Genomic DNA, 18,758 nt, shown 5'->3' with positions numbered 1-18,758 from the left:
ACTTTGTCCACTGTGCAAAGCTGCATGCAAAATCAGAAACTCTTCCTATGTGAATTTAGTCACCAAGCATTTTCCAAGGAGTAACACGTCCTGCCTTCTTTCCCAGCTACCACTTGAGTTTCTCTGGAGCCATTTCTGTTCAACAGAATCCACTGTGTGGGTGGAAAGCTCAAGTTTCCCAGCTGGCGGATGAAGGCGGAAGTCAGGAGAGGTCAGAGGCAGCTCAAAAGCTGCTCTGATCTGTAGGGATGTTATTCCTCACGGTGGATTACATGGCATTAGAACCCCGAAGCACACCTTTGGAGTGTGGCTGCTCTGCACTTACTCATCTGCAGCTGAATAACAGCAAATTCCATGCTGTGCTCATCTTAAGAACGCTTAACAAAAGCAGTGCTCAAAACCCCAGGCTGCTGACACTTGCAAGAGGCAGAGCATGTGTGCTGCAGAAAGGCTCTGCACGCTGATCCTTTCCTTTTCCTGCGTGGGAGAATTATGCTGTGCTGGGCTACAACTGGAGAGGCCACATCCTCTGAGAAACCACCAGATGCCTCAGTGATTTGCTGTCAAACACCAAGGGCTGAAAAGCCCCAACAGATATTAAGTCTTTTAAAAGCTGCAGCTCAGGAAATGGAAAACAAACACTGTGCCTCCAAGTCTTCAGTGTAATTCACATGGCAAGTATATCTCTTTCCCAAGCTCATCTTGGACAGAATTAGTTTTATGAATGGTAAAATTGTTGTCCATCATTAATGATTAGCTAGACATAAAAAAGTTACTGTGAAGAGCAAATAGTCAGAAATCAGATGAAAAATCCCTTTTTTAAACTGTACCAGCATTTCAAATCATGTTTGGGGCAAAGCAGATAGCTGAACATTCATTTAGATTTAAAAGAAGAGGCAGAAGCCATTAAAATCACTACATGGGACCCTGCCAGTATCACAGAACATTAACAATAGTAATCCATTTTCCTGTCATCATCAGGATTAAGAAAGAACTACTACAAATATGAATTGTAAGACCATGAAGTGTCACCCTCATTCTGGCTATCACATGTAGTCCCCTGCTGCTGGAGTCTTGACAGTTTTAGGTATTTGGACCTCTCAAACTCTGCCTCTTGTTTCCAAAGGTGGTTTTTAAATCAGCCTCTAATTCCTGCCTTTGCACAGACCTCTGCAGCAGCAGCACTGAGCTGAATGCACTGTAAGATCCCCCTCTCGTGGCCACTGCTGCTACAGTGGCATGCTCAGTTACACCCAACAGGAACGTGCACCAGCAAAGAGCAGGGGGAAAACAGCCCGTCCTGAAGTGAGAAAGGATAAAAAAACTGATACTGTATTTCACCTAATGTTCATCTGGAGGCTGGACTGCCAGAGCTGATCTCACGTTAACACTGAATACACTATTTCAATAAATAACAAACCTAATTCACAGCAATAGCTGCCCCAGATACTGAATGCTTGCACTGAATTTCATGGGCAAGTTAGCCATGATTTTTTAACTGTTGGCTGGAGTACACAGCCTAGATGAAATACTTGCCAGGTCACAGATAGCATCTCCTGTTACAGAGGAGGAGATTTTTGGGCATTTCTGTGATATGCATCATGAACACAAACTAAAATACATACCTGCATTCATTTCTATTACTCTTCTTTTTTAAATGAAAATCTGTTGTCAGCAACAGAGCAGTTAAACCTCATGACAAGAACAGATGTATGGAAGAGAGGCTTCTAGACCCCAGTCTGACACACCTAGAGTCCCTTTCTGCCTGACTTCTCAGTTTTTGGTATTCCAGAAGTAATATCGCTTACAAGATGTATAGTGAGGTACCCAAATAAGGGATTTCTGTTTCCATGGAAACTGGCATAATAATCAATATCTCTGTTCATTCTACTCTCCAAACTAAAATCATTTAACAGAAATATTTGTGGAACAAAGGCATGCATTTGAGAGTATTCCTGTAAAAGTCTGTTTGGTTGTGTAGGTACCTGGCAGACACATTTGTTGTGAAGGAAACACATTCATTAACAAAGGTCAGTGGTGTTGTCCCAGTGATGTCTTCCCATTGGGCAGGGGTGGTTCCTCCTGAAATGACAGAGGTTTAAAAATAAAATCAAAACCAAGCAAGTCTGCAACTTTTTTGCTTCTAAGAAATTCTTTACAGTTTTTAGTTGCCGTGAAACAAGTAATAGTCCCAGATATACTCTCTCCTTGGGTCTATGGTGTTCCACCAATGCTAGTAGGACTGGATGGGCTTACCCTGAAAATACCAAGTACCCAAATGATTTTTAAGTGCTGAGCCCTGTAGCACAGGATTAAATTAATTCATTAAATTAAACACTTGCCACTCATTTATGTCTCTTAAGCATCTCTGAAGGAGATGCTAATCACTTTGGAGGCATGGCAAGTCAAGGGTTTAACTCCAGTATTTTCCTAAGTATACTGCAACAAGTAAGTCTGCACTATGCTTACTCTGCCAGGCAGAGTATGTTGGTTCTCAAGAAACAAACTGTAAGGAAAACGCAAGAACACCACCAAACCCCAAGTCTGTGATTACATTACACATCTCTTGTTTGTGCAAACAACAACTGTTATATCTGGTACAAAGGAATTGTTTGGAAAGTAGCTTATTTTCACAGCTTCTCTCCCCGCTCCAGGTCCCATCCATCTTTCCCTGGTGTAATCAGTGCAGCCTTTGCAGCCTGCAGGGCCTGACAGTTTCAGGAAGCACAGGGAGAGCTCCAGGACAGGCATCCCACCTGTTATGCTGCACAGTAACCTCAGCGTGGGCGTGTCGCCTCCGTAGCCATTCATGAGCCCGTCGCTGGAGGCCTTGGGCACGGGAATGGTCATCGTGATGGGCTTGTGAAACTTCCTTCTCCTGGGCTCCAGCGTGACTATGGGACTGAAGGTAGCCTTGTTGCCCAAAATCTTCTTTGTAAGTTCAGTGTGCATAGGTTGAGCCTTTCCAAAGCAACAGGAAATAACAGAGCAGTTACTTGAAAACAGTTTAATGATGCCTAAAGAACTGGGTCTGTATATTGCCCACAAACCCCTTAACTTTTCAAATAGCATACTTCCCATGAAAATCTGCAGACAGAAGAACTGACTGCCAGTGAGAAGGGGAGACCTCACTCTAACTTTCCTATGCTTGCCTCTTCTTCCTGTCTCCTTTCTTGTTGCTTCTCAGATTTTTACAGCATTAATTTAAATTCACTTAACCAGTAGCAAATGATAACCTGGTTACTTTTTTCCCCTGAGAACAAACTCTGGCTGTTTTATGGTGCTATTCAGCTAGTCCCAGGAGATTTAAACAACCACAGTTTCCTGGACAAGGTAAATCATGGATACATGCAGCACCAGGAGAGGATGGAGATGAAAGACTTTCCTCTCTGTGGGAAGTGAATTGTTATACTGGTTCATTCACACTGAAAATCTGTACATTTATTCATAGTTTAGCATGTTTAATTATTGCAGCACTTTGTACTTCTCTGATGCCTTTCATAAGAAGCATTTCGGAAATTCTATGACCTACACTAATACCAGCATCATCATCAAAATTCTCCCCAAAGTTATACAGACAGTTAATAGACAAGACTCTGAACTAACTGGAAAACCCGAAGCTTTACCACTTGCTTTGACTTTTGCATGGATTTTTTTCTTTTATTACTTTTATTTGAAGTGTTGCAGAGAACACACACCACAACAAGCTGGCTATGCTGGTTGTCCATTCAAAAAAGGTGATTTGTCACCAAAAATAAAACCAAAACTCTGGGAATGCTTCAGTGTACCTGGAGGCCAACGCGAATTCTCTTGGTGAGTGCCCCTTCTGGGAAGACAGCCTGCACCTGAGGGACCACGGTGCTGCTCAGCACGCCCCCCTCAGGCCCGATGAGGTTGCTGTCCTGCTTGATCCGGGACACCACCGCGAAGTACTGAGGGAAATCCCGGGTGATGATGCGGCAGATCCGCTTCTTCTCAAGCTCCTCGGGAGTGTCAAGCACTGAGGCCAGAGGAGGGGATGGTCAGAAGAGCAGAGTTTCACAGAAACAGTACAGCCTTCAAAACACACTCGAGCTTTTCACAGCTTTGCACAACTTACACAAAGTATTTTGTCTAGAAATAATGGGAAAAGGAAACACGCCCCTGTTTTCAGCTAAACCAGAGCAATCAAGAAAGGACAGACAGACAAAGGCAGAAAACAGAACTGGCAACACCTCCAAAATCATCAGCCAAACAAGCAAAGGGATTGGTTCCAGCCCCTTCTCTCTCACCTATTTACAATGTCCTGAAGTAGCAACAAGGAAACAAAACTTCAAAACACTATCAAAATATGAGTTCAGTTTTAATGCTGTGAGTTGTCTTGTTTACTTTGGGATTTGTGTGGCTTTTTTGAAAAAAAAAAAAAAAAATAATAACAACTTTTGCAGCTCCTAAAGAGCCCGAGGCCGTTCTGTTCTCTCAGAAAGTAAGAGCACCCATGACTGACATTTCCTCCCACACATGGAGCTGCTCCGAAAGGATCAGTATGATAATTGCCTTGTTTTGGAAAGTTGTTTGCTTTGGAAGCTTTTTGTTTAACACTACAAGAAGGAACAGAAAGAAAACACAGTCTGGAGTCTATTGTCAGCTTCACGAAGGGAGACATCCTGCCCCACTGCTTCAGCAGCCCATGCAAGGGAAGGGAGCACCATGGTAAAAGCTGCTGCCCCCAGGGTACAGAAGGAACACGGGAGCAGGGTAAGAAACCAAGTGCCACTGGATACCTTCATCCATCCCATTCAGGATCTCGTTCAGTTCATCCTCGGTGTATTCACAGAAATGCTCCTTCCAGCTGTCCCCGTTCTCGCTGCGCAGGATCACCAGCTCTCTCTCCTTGCCACGCAGGGCAGCAAAATGGGGAATCTCCACAATCACGGGCCTGGCACAGCAACACAGCACATTAAATGCACACGGGAGAGAGGAAGAAACAGGATTAACAGCAACTCTACTCAGTCTGCTACAAAGTGACCTGGAATTCTACCTATTTGGCTGGAATACTTTGGCAGAATCCTAAACTAGTAGGTCACTAACACAGACTAGATTGTTACAGGGACCCAGTAAGTGCTGAAGGACAGATGAAAAAGTGCATTCACCTCTTTCCACAGTGTGAATGAGATTTGGTAAGATAATAGTGCTTATCTGGAAATTTGGTGATTGTTTTTGCAAATCCATAAAAAACTCATGCTCATTTTATTTGTCACTACTGTCTGGGTTAACCTGTGCAACTTCATTTCAAAGAGAATCTACTGTAATGTATAGGAATAGTGGGACAAATTCTGATCTTACTTATACTAGTGCAAATCAGAATAATTTCATTGCAATTCAGAGGCAATTGTGTCCTGTGCCAATTTCACTTTGTAATTCTATATCTTCCAATGAATTTATTCCTGATTTACACCATGGGAGAGATACAGGAAGTCTGAGGAGATTGATTGGGTTACTATTGCAGTATAAGAGATAAGAATTTGCCTTGTTGCCTTACAAGTCAACATCTGCACCAGCATATGCGCTCATATATATATATATATATACACACACATATATACAACACATATGTGTACATATAATATATCTGTATTGAGATATACATATACATACATACTCTTAGAAATAAGAGAGAAGAGATAGAGGTATTTGTAGATACACTTCTCTAATTAGACGACTCACACAGGTTACCAGGTATGTAGTAAATGCCATGTGTTCTATCACACTGGTGGTATCCAACACATAACTTATTGATTGATCAGTCCTTGATACAAAAAAAGGAGTTTCAAATTTACAGTAGATTCTTTTTTTTGGTTTTTTTTTTGTGGTCCCAATCCAGGTTGCTTTGCTACAGACATCAAGCACAGAACTAGGAAGATTTCATGCCAAAACAAAAATGAAGGCCACAGTACTTGAAGAAAAAGATACAAACATACCACCAAAACAAAACCACAAACCACAAAGGTTGGAAAATGGTCCACTAAGGGTTAAGTGTACAAAATCTCAAATGATAGAAAGGGACAATATCATGGGCATAATGACATAAAAAAATCATATTGCAGAAGGAGGAGAAGAATGGGGAGGTCAGCATCCATCAATTTGTTTCAAGTCTCTCCTACCCAAGGAATTTGGTCCCAGGAGGCCCCAGCTGAAGGATTCGGCTGACCAAGCTTTCTCCCTCATTAAGTGGGGGAGGAGCCGTAGGCAGATGAAGTTTACTGAGTACATCCAAAGCAGCAGTGAAAGAAAGAACATAAATAAACTTTATGTATTTTTTGTGCCAGAAGGCCAGTGCCACTGTCTGGTCCACAGAGTGGAATTAGGCTGTACACTGAATAAGGTTCCGTCCTAGCCACGACAATTTGGCGACCCAAATCAGAAAATCAGATTTGTTAATTTAGGATCTTTTCTTTCTCTTGGGGGTTTTGGCCGTGTACTCAATGGGAGCAGGATCTGGACCTTAGAATGCACCCCTGCAAACTCTACAGTGACTTTCTGATCTCACTGCCAGCACAACACCTTGGAAAATGCTTCCAGGAAGGGCACAAAGATCTGAGAATGAGTAAACTACACTATATGCCTGTCTTGCAGGGGAGACACTCTCATCAGATAGGAAAACCATTAAAAAAGAATGGGAGACATACTTGAAATCCATCTGAGTGTGACAAAAATAATGGGAAGACTGAAAGTGACAGCACAGTATTTCTTCTGCTCTTTAGATTTCTTTCTCCTTCTTTTTAGAAATGACCAAGATGTGAAAAGAATAAGTGGTAGCACTAACAAAGATGGTGACTCTGATGACTGCCTGTTATAAATGGATTTTAAAGCAACTGAGTTGTTTCCAAATGGATTTAAACTATTGGTGTTTCCAGCCACTTTTTCTACAGTTTCTGAATGAAGTTTTTTACTGCACTAGAAGGGGCTCCTTTAATCATCCGCTTTTGGATGTCACACTTGATAGGGAGTGTGAATTTTCAAAAGTGCAGATAACTGCTGCTTTCAGCTGAATATTGCAAAAATGAGCTCAGCAGCAGACACAAATCTGATCTTTCTATGGGTTTTGCAGGATAGGAAGAAAGAAATGGTCCTACTGTTTAATTTAGCAATTTCAACCCCAGAAAAATCAACAGCACTGTGCTTCCCTGATAGTCCACATTTCTGAACACCACAACACAAGACTAAAGGAAGCTCCTGGACCTTGTGTTGTGTAGGTAACAGACTTCACATTTGGGGGTTAGATCAGCGCAGTGCTATTAATTTTTTAAATATAGCATGAGCTGCCTTTTCTGGCTTCAAAAGTCTTTTCCCACTCTAACATCACAACACTGAGCAACAATAATATCCAAGGAAGCCCATTAACCACAGCGCTGCTGTTTGAAATACCCGTGTTGAACAGAAAGCTGTAAAAGCTTCGTGACTCGTTCCCCGCCAGCTGCTCTGCGTTTCACACGACCGCTCCGTTGGTTACCGCGCGCTACAGCGATCTGTGCCGGCTCAACTTTGCCAAAGGAACCGTTTCAGTGCAAGGCAAACACACCAACAGGCTGAAGGTTTCCCTCCGGGCCGCGCGGCCCCCCTTACCCAAGGAACTGAGCCCCAGAGGGTCCCACTTCGATGAGGCGGCTGGCCAGCCCTTCTCCCTCCACCATGGGCGGCATGGTGGCCAGCCGGTGGCGCTTCACCAGGCGGCACGTCACGCGTGTCGGCGCCGTGCACTTGCGCGGGGGGATGATGATGCGCAGCCCGTTGTGCCGGCAGCCCCGCATGGCGCCGCCGCGAGCGTCCACCATGAAACTCACCAGGAAGCTGCAAAATCAGGGCAGACAGTGAGATCCAGGGCACACACCAGCTCCCTCGGTTACGTCCCACATACGTACAAACCTATGAAAATAGAGCTCTTGCTCAAGAGGCACAATGAGAAAAAGCCTTTCTCCCCAGTGAAGCACCAGATCATGCTGAGTTCACTATTAATTATACTGGCAACTGCTACCCAATAGTTCTTCACAGAAACTCTTATGTCACAGGGCTGCTGCTGGTAAAATACCAGCAGACATTAATAAATGTGAACACGTGTACCTATTGCAAAGTGCAAATGTCTCTACTCTGTACCTGCAAGCAGCTGTATTTAAAGTTGGCACTCTCTAAATACTTCACAAGCAAATATTATTTATGATTCAAAAATATAAAGCCAATTCAGACTGGATGGCTCAGGTTTTCTAAGTTTTTTTTTTTTTTTTTAGATTCTCAATATAATTTTCTAGTTATTTGATAAACTATAATTTCTTAGAAAAATGGGTTTGGATATTAAAAAATAATCAAATTTCATTCTGGAATGCATGAATACAATTCATAGTCCATCAGTGAGGTTATCACCTATTTATATTAAAAAAAACCCAGCATGTTGTCATGGATTGAAGGCAAATTTGGGGTTTTGTCAGATGAGAAGAGCTAGTCACTATATAAAAGGTTTATTTATGGATTTGGGGTTCTCTGTATTACCTTGCACAGCAATACAATGGGAAAACTTAGGAATTCAGAAAGCCATCCACAGGGAGCTTACTTCTAAGCACTAGGTGAATAATTGATTCCTTTTTCTTTAAAAGGGAGAAAAACATTTTGTTTGGAACTTCTCTTGTGCTGAATTTTTTGTAGTTCCACATTGACCAACTGGTCGATTATGACATACTGGGGACATTCTTCTACACCTGGGAAAGGTGTAGACCTACTTCCAATTTTATTTTTGTTTTACTGTTTGATTACAGGATCATGCCTGATGTGGGATGGTAATGTCAGGTTGCTGGAAGTGGAAATAAGAGTAGATGAGACAGAATGGTGTCAGGCCTACTTCTAGCCACTAATAAAGAACCAGCACAATGGGGAGTCGCAGAAATGCTACTGAAGGACCTGCAATAGAGAAAAGCCCTTATAACAGGAGTAACAAACACAGGGATTTTTCCACTGCCCCCTTGACCGTTCTGTGCAACAAACATTGCATCCATTCATTGTCCACACAGCTACAAGAATTCCACATGCTGTAAAAACACAACACTCGACACACCGTGCAGGTCAGAGATGGACGATGGGAAGGAGCCACAAGCGCCAGTCGGAAGCACACCATGCACCACGGATGCCAGTCTGTCTCACACATGCAGGCTCCTAGTCTACTGCCATTCAGATACCTCTAGGCTTTGCTTAGGGTAAAACTCGGGGTAGTACAACCATTAGCTCATTCCTTAGAGGTTGGTGTTTCTGTGGTTTTAACAAGGGGGGAAAAAAAGAAAATGAAAACATTTTACAGCTTCCATTGTCTGGGGATTTGTTGAGAAAAGTGGGAGCTTCCTTCACAAAATACATTCTTTGTACATATTAGAGCACAGATGAAAGAAGAGCTTAAGAGACACTAAATGCTCAGTTGTTGCACTAATGCTCTTGGCTCGAGCTGCAATTGCCCCTGAAGCACATGAAGTAGTGTTATCAAAACAGTTCTGTGTGATGGCTCAGAGAACGTGTCCAAGTCTCCAGTACAATGGGTGTGTTTGAGGCAGTCAATGACACTGCTGGAAGAAGAGTTTCTCATTTTAAAGCTACTGCTAAGAGCAACACAAACACTCCCCCACAACTCCCAGAAGCTAATGAGAGCTCTGACTGAATTAAAGCAGCATTCACATGTCTCATTGTGCAAGCTGTCATCAACACAGTATTTAGGATTCGGTTATTTTCATTATTGACATAATACTCAGGATTGCATTCCTTAACACCAGGATCACCTTTTTTTCCTGTCCACCACTAAAATATTAGTGCTGGGTCACCTGCTGTCCCAGGTTCTCCTTAGCTTATCTCCCTACTTGCCTTGGCAGTGCCAAACCCTCTGTTCACTGCTAGAACACAGACACACCAAAGGTGAGGATCCAAACCAAGTGATCTCCCTTCTGACCCTTGTGGGTTCTTTTTCTAGTATGGTTGCAACTCCTTCTTTCAGTTTGAGTTTACTGAATGTGCCTGGTAGGTCAGTAAATCTATCACAAAGTCCATCTCACTTCAGCCCTCTCTCACTGGAACAACCAGGGCTCCAAGGAGTGGAAAAACAGGCAGAGGTCAGTCTCACTGGGAGGTGGACAAAAAGGTAACAAAGAAACAGTGCTAGGATAAAACCAGTAGGATATTATTATTATTATTATTATCTGTAAAAACAGCTGTTTCTATCATAAGGAAGATCTAAGGTTGTTATTCAAACAGCACAGAAAGATGAGTGCCAATTATCACATTAACTATGGAGGAGCCAGTTCCCAAACCCAGCTATAGAATACTGTGGAATTGCTGGAAAAGACATTTTGGAGAACTAGCATGAATATCAGTGCAAAGGAAAGAAACTGAAGGGGAACATTTCTGAGCTTTAGGTCTGTACCATAAAATCCTGGAAGGACAGAGCTCCAACACAGGGTTTGCAAACACAGAGTGTAAAAATACATCCTTTTCCACTATACCACTCTGCTTCTTTCCCACCTTTTTACTACATTTATTTTTTTCATCCACTATTTAACCAAATTTTTTTCTTTTTTTTTTTTTTTTAATCAGCAGATTTCACATAATTTTGGCTATGCAAGAGAGTGAAGCAAATAATTCATAAGAAAACCTTTTCTGAATCACAGCAGCCTTTTATTCTGCCTATTTGCTACATAATAGGGCATCTGGATGGGACCATTGCTGTTCCAGGACTAGAAGAGCTTTTCCCTTTTGAAGGAGTATGTCTATCAATATACAAATAATTCATACAAAACTACTGCATGACATAAAACATGCTTTCTGAAATGTGCATTTATGAAAGGGAAAAATTTGTGTGATTAATATAGCGTAAATGTACAATTCAAATAATTAGTTTGTTGCCCACGCACAGAGATAGTGTTTTTCCTCTTCCACCTCTGTTTCCAAGTGTTGTTAAGTGACGTGACTGAGAGAGGAAGAGATTGCACTCAACAAAAAAGCACTAGCAGGGCTAAGTGGCAGATGAAGCCATCACTCTGAGAAGTGATACCTGATCATACTCCATTCCCATGGTCAAAAAGGAACTAGTGCATAACACTAGCACACGAATAACCCTAACATTCCATATCCTCCCCAAAGGTAAGCAGCAAACTTGGACCTTACTTCCTGTTCCAGCTGCATGGAGCACTACTACAGCACTATCAGCCACCAATGTACAGAGAGCAAAGGGGAGAGGGATCATTAAAGAGAAACACAGATGGCAGAGAAGAGTTCAAGAGAGGGGAAAAAAGAAAGAAAAACCCAGTTAATAAAAGGGATTAAATGAACTTTAACTTAAAATTCAATTAAGTGATGACTCAAAGTCAAAGCAGATTGCAGGTTAAAGCTGCATCTTTCTCAGTACTAAGACAGCCTTTGAGTAAGTTTCAGTTTTAAAGGTTATGTTAGAAATGAAGCATGACGCAAACATGTGACCCTGGCAGTCTTGAAAATTGGATCAATACTGAGATTTCCTGAGCTTTGACAAAGTGGTAGTACAATGTAAAAGCCAGATTGGGGAAACAAATCAGGTTTGGGGAAATCATCGCCTTCTCTCTTTTAAAGAGAATGAAGGGAAAATCAAAATTATTTTTCTAAAGAAAAAATAAAGTACAAAAGCAATTCTCTTATCAGAATCAGTTATAGACTGCAGGGGAGTCTATAGACACTTCGGTTAAACACACAGCAGTCAGCTCAAGCACCAACCTTAGTCATAAATTAGAGGCCATGTCATCCTCTTCAATTTTAGAGCAATTAAGAACTACATGCTTGCCATATGAAAGATGTATCGACTAATACTGGCTGTCGTGGCCTTGTGGTTGAGTACACACACAGAAGGCCCCTAAATCCTTCAGGCTGTTTCCACACCTTCTACAGAAGGAAGAGCAAGGAGGTCTCGGGGTTTCTACTTGATCAAAACACAGACAAAATATATGCATTGGATAGAAGGGGCAAAAAGTTGAGGTGTATTTCCATGAAATATTTGTATTTTAGATCTGAGCCTGAGTTATTCCCTGTGCTGATTTTATTAAAATAGAATTAACTTGGGTTCATTCTGTATCTATCCTCATGTGAAAGATAACAGCAGGATGAACAAAGACACTGGAAACTGGATGTGTCAGTGCTGGAGGGGGTGAAGGAAGGCACTTGTGTGCTTTGTGAGGAGTCCCTGTTGCGTCAAGAGCTCGGCAGAGTTTCAGGTGGCCGCGACTGCAAGCGTGGGGGCACTCATTCTGCAGAGTCACCAGGAGAGCCATGCAAACCCAGCAGCTGAGGGGGCTTTCTAGGACAGGCAACAGTTCTTGGAACACACAGAACCAAACTGGACAAAGTCTCCACCACCACTCCCATACGCTGGGCTCGGGCATGGTTCTCTTCCCAAGCAGCTGGGCAGGCACACATGCGCTCGGCAGATAGCGGGGAACAAGCTCCAACCAGAGCACACCCGGTGTAGACACAGTCAAAAACTTCTCAGCACACATTATGACAATTTATAAAAGAAACTGGGAAACAAGGAGATAGCAGCATTCAGTGTTAGTCGCAGTGTGAAGAAGCAGAAACAAACATCGGGGTGCTTCAGCCATCGGAAAGTGTTCAGCGGGAGAAGGAAACCGGAGAGAGGCTGAAACTCAGAAAAAAGGCCTTGATCCAGCTCCCCCTGAAGTCAACAGCAAGGTCATTCAACTACCTCAGAGTGCTTTCCAGCAGGCTGTAACTATGCCATCCAGAAACAAGGCAAAATTCACATTCCAGGAGGACAAAAAACATGATCCTAACATAGGAAACCTCTACAATATTAACTTCTGACATCATTCTCTTCACTGCATTCGTCAGCTGCTGAGAAATTCAGTGACATGACTTAAAAAGATGGGTCTGTACTCTGGGGGTTTGACTAGCCACTTTACAATCTTACAGAGCTTAATATTTAAGGCAATTTTCACCTTTCTAGGGTTAGGCTGAAGCAAGTAAACGGGCACTGTGCCAATTAACACTTCTTTTGCCAAGGGAACATAATCTCCTTTGGGACGGTTCAGCTCCAGGTGGTCTGTGCAGAATGTAATGCACCAGTGGTTCAAGCACTGACCAACCATCACAGAAAAAAATATGTGTGGCATGAAAAATAAGATATACTAAGGTGAGCTGTTATTCTACTAGTTCAAATAGAGTGGTACATTTTGGCAAATGTGGCTTAGAGAGTGGCTCTGCAGTATTCTTTAAACAGACAAGTGAGATAAAAGGCCCACCTACCAATATAATATAATAATTTAATAATTACAGTTTGTGTTTAATTATCTGGGGAGGGACTATTGCTTTAAATATGAATATTAAACCATGCCAGCCACAAAGAAAAGCTATGGTTAAATACATCAATGGCTAAAACAAGCTAGGATGGTATAAGGAGCTTTGTTAAGACTTTTTGCAGTGGGCTTATTAACAGTTCCAGAGTTGTTTTGTTACAGATGCCAAAGCAGATGGGAGAAAGTGGACACTTAGTGTAAAAGAGAAGTCGTGCCACATGTAACTATCAATGCTGGTTAGATTTATTTTTTTCTCTTGGCTAATGGGCACTATCAAAACACTAAAGCATCCTGAAGTGAGGTAAGAGGGGAGGATAAATAGGGTGGGTGAGAAGTGCAATGTAATAAAGAAAGAAATTATGCAGAAGTTCACCTGCTGTTGTCAAGATCAAGACATGGAGAAGAGCATCTGCAATAGAATAGATGGTTTAACATCAAAAAGGAACAGAAAGGGAGGAAAAAAAGAATGAGTTAAATGAAATATTGGAAAAATGAAACAGATTTCTAAAGCAAACACATGAACATATACATATATATGCATATTCCTCACAGGTGAGAAGGTTGAAGTGAGTATGGAAAATAAGCCTAAGTAAACAGCCTCAGTTCCAAGTGGCCACTACCTGTACAGCAGTGAAACTGGAGGGATCTGCTTTCTCTGTGGACTTTCTCACACTGCAAGCCAGACACCTCAAATGCACAGCTGGATTTTGAGTAAAACTCTCAGAAGCAGATAAGGGGAAATGCTGCTTGGTTTAGGCATCCCCATCTAAAATGTGGACTGTGGGATAGCAAAGGCTAAGGGACCCAAGGTAATTCCAGCCAGTGTTCCTGACAGCACAATAAATCATGTTTTTCTTTTCTTAAAATCCTCTATCAATACATTGTCCTCCACTTCCTCCCATTTCAACATGTTTCTTGTCCTCCTTTTGTTCCACAAAATGACAAATTTCAAACTCTCATTTTGACCTGTTGAGGCCCTCAGTAATCACTTAAGTGTCACATGGACAATTAGTTTTCCAACTTCCCTTTTTATTTTATGGATTTCCATTGTCATTTTCTCCCATTAACATGCTTTGCTATTAATGAAACACTCTCACTCTTTTTCCTCATTGTAACTTTCTGAACAAAGGCCATAAAGCTGCAGCATAATTTGAAATCCCTTAGACTTTCAGATTTAAGAAATGACTATCAGCTGGTCGCTGCCAGGTCCTGTTTCCATAACAATTTCCAGGAAATTAATCTCACATTGGGAAAAATATATTATGGATTCAAAATACAACACTTGAAATATATTTTGTTTACCTTGTTAGCAAGGATCCAGCCTCCTTTTTTGCAGACATGCAGCTAAGAATGATAATTCACATTATTTGTCACAGTACGAGCTGCCCAATCCCTCATCTTTTCATAGATGGAAACAATGACTTCCAGCAAGACAAAGTCACTAATAGTATCCCAACTGTGTAATTTATTTCAAGTTATAAGTAATGACACATTCTGATCATCCATTAGTCAAACAGGGACTTCTTCAGCAAATTATATAAAAGACATCAGGATTTTTCATCAAACAGGAGCTTTACTGTGAGTCAGAGTTGGAAAGCCTGCAGAGCTGCTGCCTATCTGCTCTAGAACACAATTCCAAGTTCATATCAAAGCGTGGACCCAAAGCTCCTTCCTCACAGTGCCATGATCCTGACAACACATCAGATTTGCTCTCTTATCTACTGTGACTCTACACAGCTGTCAGGAAAATTCTTAGAAATATAATCTATACAAATAATTCCACTTTATCACCAGAACACAGCTAAGAAAACAACATCGTTTTGCACACCATTGATACTTTAAAAACCTTACAGTCACCCTTATCTTCACCATTCATGCATATTCTTTTGGGAGATAAAAATATGGTATTGCCACGCAATGTCTAAATGCTGCAAATCTTTCAGTTCAGTAATTTTTTTTTTTTTTGCCTTTGAGCTTAATAAGAATACATGATAGGATATTGTGTAGTATGAGACTAAAACTGTGAAACACATTTGCATTTATGTTAGCACTAGTTCTGTCTCTCACATTACAGCAGGAAATTATAAATGATATCCCCTAACTTCAGCAGTAAAGCCATACAATTCTATCTTATTGGATGTTCAGCACCCAAACTTTTTGGTATACTCAGAGATCTTTAACTTTGCTCAACATGTAAGATCAAGTAGTTTTATGAGAAGAAGAAAATCTGATTTGCTTGAAAGGGAGTTAAAGTGCAGGCATTCTTTTTTTTTCCTTCAGTCGAAGTAGGAAACTATGTGGAAACTGTCAGCTGCATAAAATGACCTGGAGACCTTTATGTTGAGATTTTGAGCCCCACAAGAGCATTATCTCTTAGGAGAGAAATATTTTTGAGGTTTCAAAGTGGTTGCAAAAAACTCTGACCAAAGAATTTCTTCTTCCGTCCTGATGGAATTATCAACATATTGAAGGAACAGTTATATTTAAAATTTAAATAGATGGTTAAAACCTTTTCCCTTCTGAAATTTCAGACATGGAAGAAGATTCAGTTAGTTATGCAAAGGCTAAAATATGTGCCTGTGAAGTTCCACATTGAGAGAACAGTCCCCTGTGAATTTATCCCTTTGCCTGGGAGTGTTGCACTGCAATCCACAGGAACACTTCCCTACAATGGGAGATCAGTAAGAACCCTACAGCAATTTGGGGTTCACCACTGGAGTGGTGCAGGCAGCAATGTGTCATTTCTCTCCTCAGATTGTACAGAACACAAACTTACTACATCTATGACAAATAAATTACAGTCCAATACTGTGCTGTTGTGTTTTTTCTCAAAAAGACCATCTGAATTCAACACATTTTCAGTATCTTGGGCAAAAGCAAGGCCACACCCTTGCACAGGACCATTGACAGTGTTTATCTACGATTTCATTCAAAATTCTATGAGTTTCCTTTCGTGATAGGTAACTACTACTTCACTGCATGCCCTAAATGTCAGCCCTGCTGCTGATTCATAAGGAGCCACTAACAGTGTGTGTCTGCATGTGGAGAGGAGTGTGGCTGACAACAGGGCTATGAATCACAAATACATTTGTTGTTCCAGCAGAGTGAGTGCAGCAATCATGAACTTCTGCAACTTTTCGCTTTTAAAGTAGGTTCTTAGAAGCAAAACTCCAGTAGTCAATGTACTTTTCTAAGAAAACAGATGCACCCCAACAGTTTATGACTCAGACCAATCTAAGCAAGATAAAAATGAAGTGTTGTACATTCTTTTTCAAAGGCTGAGGAATTGTTATTAAAGCTTTCTTTATTACAATATTTAGTGTCAGTTTAGTGTGTCTAGATAGAAAGAAAAACATAATTTGTCTTAAAATTCACTATTTGATACAAGGCTGCAGAAAGTGTTCCTATTAAAATCAGCTATTTTATCCTACCACTAGCAACCTGGTCATCTCAAAAGATGGGAATATCACTCATACTTTTTAAAAGAAAACAACAAAAAAACTGCACATCCAAGAAATAAGTGCCACTCCTCTAGAAAGTATATAGTTCATCCTCAGCAAACAGCAAAGACCTACCTTTCAGAAAGGGCAAATTAATGCATCCTTTGGAAAAACCTGTAAGTTCTCTAGGGTTAGCATAAAGTACCAAAGCAATTTTAAAGCTTTCATACCAGAATATATATAAACAGACACACACTTTACATATTCAGTATTTTCATTTCATTTGTTAGTTTTGGAGCTCATGGGAAGCAAATCCAAACAGTGCTGGTCACAATCAACTATCCTACAATCAGCTAACAAAACATATTCTCATTTATGTCACATGAGTCAATCTGGCAATATTGTCCCTCCTCTGGATCAGGACTGCCTGTCATTCCAAATGGGACTCCAGTGCTATTTTTTAAAAATACAGACTGTAAGACAGTAGGAAACTCATTAGAGATTGACAAAAATAATCTTTCCCCTTGTGCTGTGTACACAGCTCACAGAGATTAAATGCTTTTTTATTACTCCAGTTTCTTCTGGATTCATCTGCACATTCCCCATCCAATCTGATGGCAGGACACAGATGTAGAATTCAGTGTGAAGACTGAAATTACTTAAGACACAGTAAGGAAGAGCATTTAAAACAAATGCAGTCACAGATTTTAATGCCAGCCAGGATAAGGTTTGTAAATATGATCTTGGCTGGGCCTGCATTTTAACCTGCCTTATGCCATGACAGTGAGTTTGCCTAAATGCAAATGCTTCCAAAGAGTCAGTTGTACATGAAGACAGTGCTCAAATATGTGCAAAGCACTTGATGTTTAGGTTGCTTGTCTACTCATGTAATTTAGAAGGCAAACACTGGAGCTGGTGCTCACCTCAACTACTCCATCAGCACGGAAAGTGCTGACCATCTGGAGTGATTAAGCACTTGGTGTCAATTATTATTAACTCTAAAAGGCATTGTACTTATGTCTCCATAAAATGCACACAAATGCCTGTGTGTATGTGTCATTTATCACATTCATTCCCCTTGAACTTAACTGAGGGCCCACTGACTTGCAGTGATTTCAGTGAATAGTCTTGGTACTCAGGCTTGCTTGGTTGTCAGAGCTTAAAAGATCACAACAATTTATTGGCAGCTCCAGGAGGCAATGAATTAAAATACAGCTCCTAGTTAAGCATTAGTTGAAGCTTGTGTCACTGCAGGTACTCTGTTTCTCATTTTGTAGTGTAATGTTAATTGATGCACTCACCCTGAATGAATAGGGCTGGAAGAAAGAGCTACATTGTCCAAGATTTCAGGGCCCAAGCTTAAGCGATATGAATTCTTTTCAGCTTCTTTGGCCAGAGTTGTTACCTTGGGAAGAAAAATAACCCCATTTTACTACAATAAAATCCATCATTGAACAAAAAAACCCCATACTTTGCATAGTAGTGCCTAAGGCATTTAAACATTTTCTTTTAAAACAAAGGAGTACTAATAGTATTAAGATACTAGAAACCCTTATTGTAACACTTGGTATTTCCCTAAAGTAATCCTATGTTAGTGGTCTCAGTGAAAGAATGCTGTGATTTCACTAAGAAGGCATTTCCTAAATCTCTTCTTTTTTAACTACAGGCATGTTTCAAGACAGTATCTTTTAGGACAATGGCTACAAGTTCGATACATCCCCTGAATGTGTAGCACAACGTCTATTAGCAACATTCAAATATCAGTTAAAATGGAGAAAGATAAGAACACAGTCCCTGTGCTACAGTCACACAGCTTATCCATTTATTTTGGAATAGACTTCAATACTGCACAGTACAGTATGCCATTAAATATACCTAGAAACAGAGAGGTTGGTACTCAACCGAACCAAGCAGCCTACACCCCCCAGTCTCATCAGAACACTTTGCAGAGCAGCCTTTCCCTGTTCCCTGATGT

At 41.0% G+C, this 18,758-nt stretch overlaps 1 protein-coding gene across 23 annotated transcripts in view; it reads right to left on the bottom strand.

The window, feature by feature from the left end:
- Nucleotides 1-18,758, bottom strand: part of ANK2 (ankyrin 2) — a 263,109-nt gene that overhangs the window by 39,694 nt on the left and 204,657 nt on the right. For 13 of the 23 annotated variants that reach the window (XM_059843641.1, XM_059843654.1, XM_059843651.1 and 10 more), the window contains 6 exons: nucleotides 18,085-18,188; nucleotides 7,606-7,830; nucleotides 4,764-4,918; nucleotides 3,789-4,000; nucleotides 2,757-2,961; nucleotides 1,986-2,082 (listed from right to left, as the gene is read on the bottom strand). In XM_059843641.1, coding sequence (XP_059699624.1) covers nucleotides 1,986-2,082; nucleotides 2,757-2,961; nucleotides 3,789-4,000; nucleotides 4,764-4,918; nucleotides 7,606-7,830; nucleotides 18,085-18,188 — 998 coding nt within the window. Of the gene's footprint in view, nucleotides 1-1,985; nucleotides 2,083-2,756; nucleotides 2,962-3,788; nucleotides 4,001-4,763; nucleotides 4,919-7,605; nucleotides 7,831-13,716; nucleotides 13,753-14,645; nucleotides 14,688-18,084; nucleotides 18,189-18,758 lie in introns of all 23 variants that reach the window. The other 10 variants (XM_059843639.1, XM_059843655.1, XM_059843631.1 and 7 more) reach the window with 3 other exon arrangements.

Source organism: Haemorhous mexicanus, chromosome 4, assembly GCF_027477595.1.
Source record: "Haemorhous mexicanus isolate bHaeMex1 chromosome 4, bHaeMex1.pri, whole genome shotgun sequence".
NCBI classification, from domain to species: Eukaryota; Metazoa; Chordata; class Aves; order Passeriformes; family Fringillidae; genus Haemorhous; species Haemorhous mexicanus.
The sequence above is the reverse complement of the archived record's forward strand: the minus strand, read 5'-3'. Positions and strand labels throughout refer to the sequence as shown.